The sequence below is a fragment of the Cynara cardunculus genome (genome assembly GCF_001531365.2).
Source record: "Cynara cardunculus var. scolymus isolate 2C chromosome LG 11, CcrdV1, whole genome shotgun sequence".
NCBI classification, from domain to species: domain Eukaryota; kingdom Viridiplantae; phylum Streptophyta; class Magnoliopsida; order Asterales; family Asteraceae; genus Cynara; species Cynara cardunculus.
In genome coordinates, this window is record NC_037538.1 from 16597871 (window position 1) to 16605108 (window position 7238).

The window sequence follows — 7238 nt, forward strand, 5'->3', positions numbered from 1 at the left end:
TTTCAAATAAGACAAAATGATGATAAAATTTAACTTTAAATAAATTCTAAAAAGTTAAAACTTAAATGAATATTAATTGAATTCAAACTAAATAAATAAAATATTATATATATTAAATCTAATATATAAACGAACATAGAAGAACGAATATAAACGAACGTAAATGAAAAAATATTAACGAACATAAATGAACGAACGAGACTCTTGTTCATGTTCGTTTGTTTAACTAAACAAACAAACAAAAATTGTTCATGTTCGTTCATATATTAAATAAATGAACATAAACGAATTTTTCAACAAATAGTTTGTTGAATGTTCGGCTCGTTTACGGCTCCTTCCGTAAGGGGACGTACTAGTTTGGAGATAAAATGCAAAAAAAAAAATTCGGATCTAACCCGAACCTTAACCCATATAACTGTCAAATCAGGATGCCAAGCGGCAATTCAGATAAGACGCTGCAAGCCCTTGCTCTGTCGAGCTCTCAAAATTCAGTCATGGCTAACATTGTTCTTCCTCAGGTAAACCCTCTTCCCATTTGATTTCTCTATATCTTTCATGCATTCATCTCTACTGAATTCTTTAATCTTTTAGTTGAAAACCGAAACTTTCAGGCACTGTTTATGATTCCCACGAATGTAGCCAAATTTCAATCGAAGAAACTTGGGGTTTCTGCCTTTTTACCCCCATTCAATGCAGCTTCTGCGTCAATCTTCAGTGTTTCGTCATCACGGTGCCGTTTTAATTTGGGATTTGGTAATAGGGATTCTTTTGTGGTTAGAGCTGAGGCTGATGCTGCTGCTGATGCAGAGCCCGAAACGACGAGTGTTGTAACGGAAGTTACGGATGATGTTGAAGATGAAACGGTGAAGGAAGATGAGGAAGAGGTTGAAGCAAAGCCACCAAGGAAACCTATTGTAAAGCTTGGCGATATTATGGGGGTAAATTGTTGAATGTTCCTTGAATTCTTCTTTTGTTTCTGGTTGTTTCCTGTGAAACTTAGGGTTTGTAATTTCATACCACTTTGTACAAAACAGATGTTTTTTTACTTAATTAAGTGGTGTGAATTGAGACTTTTTGGAAAGAATTTTATGATTACATCAACGTTTATAGCAATTAGTATCCAAAATCAAGGCCCATATCTTCTGTTTGTGATTCGGAGGGTGTAATTTGATGGTTTCCTTGGTGGTAGTTTAATCAGTGTGCTGTGTCTGTTCAAAAATTTGTGAAAAGCAATGAGAATCTGTTCAATTTTGCCATTAGCTCGGTTCAAAGATAAGAGATGCATTTTGAAGTGAATCTATCAAACGAATTTTGTTGGTTTCTTTATTCATTGTTTGCTTTCTTTATTTCTGAAGAACCCCTCTTTGATTTTTAGCTTCTTTTAATTATAGATTCTGAACAAGCAAGCAATCGAAGCTTCAGAAAGTTCAAGGCCAGTACCCGACCTTCGAACCGGAGATATTATCGAAATCAAATTTGTAAGTTTGTTGTTGAATGTTTTCTGAATGTATATGGAGAATGTGATTTGTGATGGTATTTAACTTTGTAGGAAGTGCCGGAAAACAGGCGTAGGTTGTCTATTTACAAGGGTATCATAATCTCAAGACAAAACGCCGGCATTCACACCACAATTCGCATTCGGAGGATCATTGCTGGAGTTGGAGTTGAAATTGTGTTCCCTATGTAAGTTTCATGTTGTTCTGTATGCTTCTTGATGGTTTTTGAAAAATGATATATGCTCTTAAAGAGCTTCATGGAAACAGCCGCGATACTCTTTAAAGGGAGTTCTTTATTTGTGTTCTTGAAAGGGAAGGGAAGGATTGGGAAGGAAACAACTTTTATGTTCTTGAATCAGATTGAAAGGAAAAGAAAGAAGTCATTTTTACAAATATACCCATTATATTTGTTTTATGGTGTTAAATTGATGGGTAGTTTTGTAATTTTTACTAGAATGTCTTAAGGGTTATCATTTCTTTTCTTCCTTTTCTTCCCACATTTGGGAGGAAGCTATCATTTGTTGTCCCATTTATTCCTTTCCTTTCCCTCCTAAAAGTTTCAAGATTGCATGTTTTTTTGTGTTCCCCTCCTTTCCCTCCCTTTTCTTTCATAAAAATGGTTTCCAGAACACAGTGATTAGGGTAGAGAACAAGTCTGCATTACTGCATAATTCCCACCCTCATACCCTACTTTCGAGTGAGATATACTGAGGTTTGATGCGAGTATGTTTTGCACAGATACTCTCCGAACATCAAGGAAATAAAAGTGGTGAAGCACAGGAAAGTTCGAAGAGCAAGATTGTACTATTTGCGAGACAAGCTTCCAAGGCTCTCCACTTTCAAATGAAAACCCGATTTTCTTCAGTCATTGAAGTTTTGGTCCTGGAGAAAGGTACGTTGTACGGTGTATGTTTAAAATTCTTTCTACATGTAATATTTGTTAACTTTTAAAATTGTTTCTAGAGTATCATCAGCATCTGATTATGCTTTTTGTTGTCTACTGTTTTGGTTTGTTCTAATGATTTGTATGAATTGTGTTTTCTCCTACCTGGCAAATGACAATTCTACCCTTACCAAGATCATCTTTTCTTTAGGAGGAGTAATTGATATATCATCATCAGGAGATAGAATTACCATTGCAATGCACTGGCAGTTCTGGAATCAATAGATTGAAAATTTATGAGAAAGAATAGCTGCGAGCAAATATTATGAGTAGAAGTAGTAGCAAAAACCAACAAACAAACCCTACCTAGAAATAGTGGTTATTTAGGAGAATAACCTCTGACAGATTTAAGAACGTCTCTGTCGGCATGCATTTAGAAAACCTGTGAAAAGGTTATTCTTCAAATAACCCCAACCCCTTGAACCATAGTGGGCTCAAAACAGCAGAAGTACTTGCTTTTTTAAGTAATTGCTTTGAGCCTTCAACCATGCACCACAAACATCAAGAAACAACCATTACTTTAAGATGGTTTTGAAGAAACAACCAATTGCCATAATGGGATAGGTGGTAGCAGAAGTGAGACTTGAAAGCAACACCCGAAAGCGTATGTGTTTAATAGATACTTGCATAACCCTATTTATAGGAAAACTCGATAATTATGACCAAATCACAACTTTTCATTTGATATATTTTGATTCGAAACTCATTAGCATACAAGTTATCACACTTCTTGATCATAAGCCACTTTGCGTATCTTGTGACCTGTGCCTACAACCATGATCACAAGTTACGACGCTCACCCATTTAAGAGTTGTTCTTGCCACCGATAAGACAATGAAGAGAATTTTGTGCGACGAACTTTATTCAACCTTTAAAACTAAGCTAATACTTGAGATACCCATTAAATATGGTAGGTAGAGGAAACTAAACTTACCACCACTTACTGATTCGCTGTAGTTTCAGCCCAGTACAAGAAACATGAAAATTGTTTCCATCTTTTAGAGTTTTATTAACCATTTCTATGACTGAATAAGTTTCTCAAAATTGAAGTTGTTGGACTATTACCTGCGTTTCACAAGGAGACAAGAAAGACTTATTAGACTAAATTTGATAGTAGTTGAAAATAGCCTTTTGGAGAAAAAACTGGACTATGAAAAAATGATCGAATATTTTGTTTCAAAAATGTTAAGAATAATAAGACCTTGTTTGCTTTTTGAAAAAGAGTTCTTATCGGTCTCTTATATTTGATTTGGTAAGAATGTAGAGTTATTCAGATTGTTTGTTCTTTTTTTCCAATTTTCAGAAGCACTTATGTCTTACTGTTCTCTTATCTATTGGTCTCCAGACTCTCAACAAGAGCATTTCTCAATCACTCCTCTCTCGATCGATTAACCTTAGTCGATCCTTACCAAATAGATCTTTTCTCGCAATCAATCGTTACCCTTCACAAATCAATTCTCAACTCTCAATCGACCCAAGTTGTTGATCTCAATCTATGCTAATCGATCCCATCTCTCTATCACCGTTCTCCACCAAGTGTTTGTAGATTGAAGTAAAAAAAATGGCAGTGTTCTTCACTCACGTATTTGTTTCTATTATGTTATATGTTGTCACTAATTCCATGACATGATTGTTATGACCTATCATGAACTTTTTGATACTTTGTTTCACTAAATTTGGATATAGGGCTGCAATCAAATGTCAAATTGGATGATTTTGTGCTCCTAATGGTTTTGAACTGTCATGAATTGCTAGTTTATAATTTAGATGTAAATTTTGTAATGATGAAGAATAAACAAATAAAAATGTATAATGTATATAAATTCAACATTATGATCTTTTAAAGGGTAAGATAGACAATTATACAGATTCAAACATATATCATTTGCAAAAAAATGAACAATCTTATTGATTCTGCTTGCAGACAACATCACCTCTTATCAATCAAAAATGAAATAAGGCTTCAAATATCAACACCTCTTAAAAACCAACAACACCTAATTCTATTTAAGTGAAATTTATGTTATCTTGTCATTGTAAAACATTTATATTGTTTTACTTTGTAGGATTCTAATATAATATATAGTATAAATTTCTATATTTTATTTTATCTATCTATCTAGTCAATTTATAATCTTGATATAATATATATATATATATATATATATATATGTATATATATATATGTATATGTATATGTATATATGTATATGTATATGTATATATGTATATGTATATGTAAGAGAACATTGTAAGTATTTGACCAACTACATGTGTGAATTATCTTGAAATAATTTCATTAGATTTGTCACGGTGAGTTCAACTCGTTCGCATGAGAGATGTGTACCATGTGGTTGCATCTTGGATGCAGTCAAATTTGTTTAACGCCATTTGCTGCTCAAACCGTAGCTGAAAATGCTATTCGTACAGTAAGGCTAGGCTAAATGCATTTCGTTAAATATACCTCCATCTAACATTAAAATTTACTTTCTACATTTTAAATTCATGATTTGATCTGATTTAAATATAAATAGAGTTGCATAAAGCACCATCCTATCCTAAAATATATTATCATTTGCAACATTGTTGCTTTGTTCAACTCTTCTTTTAACTTCAAATACTTGCACAATTTCTATGTGAATACTTTGAAAATAAATCTTGTATGTATGCTATGTGTTACCCAAATTCTACGACTACTTCAAATACTTATTAAGCATCTACAAAGTCTTACTCCTATCATCTATGAATGAGACATAACCTAAAGGTTTGGTTTACTAGACACTCATCGTCTTAAACCGCATACATTTGACTTGCAATATCGTTGGTCGAGATGTTGTTCTGATAAGAATCAAGAGTCTCGCTTACTCGTCTTGTTTGTGTTGGAAAACGAGTTCTAAGGGGATGTCTGGTTCGCGGAATCTGTAGAATTTGAACGACAAATTTTTTTGACCAAATCCCCCGGTATGTTTCATTTATTGATTGAATTGAGCCAAATTTCGTGTCTTTCATGGTTGAGTGATTTTTGATCTTTCATCTTCTTACGTCAAGGAATTGAATTCCATTTATGCCAATGCCAATGGTTCCATAATATGATCTTAAAAATATAACCTACAAATCTAATTTAACTGACACCAACACCAACACCATTTTAACGTCATAATCTTTGTCGTCATTGCCACCGCCAACACCGATGTAACCGACACTATCACCATAACGTCACCACCATTGTTGCAGCATTCATTTATGCCGCCGCCACCACCACCACGACCACTACTGCAACCTTCACCAATTAATATCATTATTAATTAATCAAGAAAGTTTGAAAATCTTATAAAGACGTATTTTGGTCATTATTTTATTACAATTTCAAAATTATATTTTATGAATCAAACAGATGAATTATATCCCATTTTTGGACAAACCTATTTAACAAAACCAAATGCTGTGTGTCTACAAGTATTAATGATGAATCAGGAAGGATCATTAATAAATAAATAAATAAAATCCAAGCTTGCCTGAGTCATGCATGGTATTGTCTTCCATTCCTAACCACCAAATTGAACTCAGAAACTATCAAAAAGATATATACATTTGTTAATCCAATATCTATACTATCTTATTAGGTAAATTTAACAAAAGTTTAAAATCTTAAAATACTAAGGGACCAAAATACCTTTTATACTATCTTTATGTCATTTTTTCACTTTTTCACTCCCTCATCTCCTCACATACATTCACACCCTCATATACACTCACCCTCACAACCTGATTTTTTTTAAAATTATAATTTTAAATTTACACTTTATACCCTTATAATTAATTAATTAATTTACTTTACGTCCTTTACTTTTAAATGTTTCATTTTAAACTTTTATCAAATTAACATACAAAATCGTATATCAATTAAAACATGTTTAAAAAATACAATTTTATTTTAACAAGTTATACCATTATAATCGTCTTGTTAATACCTTCGAAATGAGTCCAATATGAATAGTTTTTGACTTAATTATATTATTATATATTATATATATTGTGAAAAAATATTTTTAATATTTACGATTTATACTTTTATATATATACTATATATTTCGGGGTTAGGCTGTCCAAATTGCACTGTATAATATGTTCTTGGGTTTTTTTGAAATATGTATATATATGTATTAATTCAACTTTAATCTGAGTTTCTGGACAAGAAAGAGGGTAAACAGTTGAAATTTAATTCTAAACCCCATATTTTTTGGTCTTTTCATGGCTTATGATCTGTCAAATTTGTAGTTTTCTTTATTGGTTTTGAGTGTTTATCTTAAAACTCAAGTTTATTGGTTCTTTGCTCTTGGTGTAAATCGAACAAATTTGTGGAGTCGTTTAAATATGTTGGATTTTAAATATATTGGATTTTAACTGTCATACAATTTTTTTCATCGATAGTCTGTAATTGGAACCCTAACTCTTATTTATTCAAATTGTATTAATATGTAAAGACCAAGTGTAACCTATATTATCGTTAAATCTTATCTTATAAAATCAGTGGAACTTCAAAATCGTTAAAATTCATGGCTCCTGCCGCATTGTGCGGGTACACAACTAGTATGATATTAACTTTGCAAACTGATTTTATCCATTGATCTTTAAAAATTTGTGATTAAGATCATTCATGACATAAAATGTAAATAAATGCATACATAGACAAGATAACATAAGTGAACAATGTTTACAAGGGGTATTTGGAAAATTAGTGGTGCATTTATGACTGTTGGGTCACCTATTGATTTGGTGATGACCCACTGATCTGTTCC

General features: G+C 32.3%; 1 protein-coding gene across 1 annotated transcript; it reads left to right on the forward strand.

Annotated features, from left to right (window-relative positions):
* Window positions 1-431: 431 nt before the first annotated feature.
* LOC112521153 (50S ribosomal protein L19-1, chloroplastic) lies at window positions 432-2549 on the forward strand. The gene is made up of 5 exons (XM_025129857.1): window positions 432-518; window positions 612-938; window positions 1392-1478; window positions 1550-1683; window positions 2235-2549. Exons 1-5 carry the CDS (start codon window positions 495-497, stop codon window positions 2341-2343), a joined length of 681 nt encoding a protein of 226 aa, XP_024985625.1. The 5' UTR covers window positions 432-494; the 3' UTR covers window positions 2344-2549.
* The last annotated feature ends 4689 nt before the right edge of the window (window positions 2550-7238 follow it).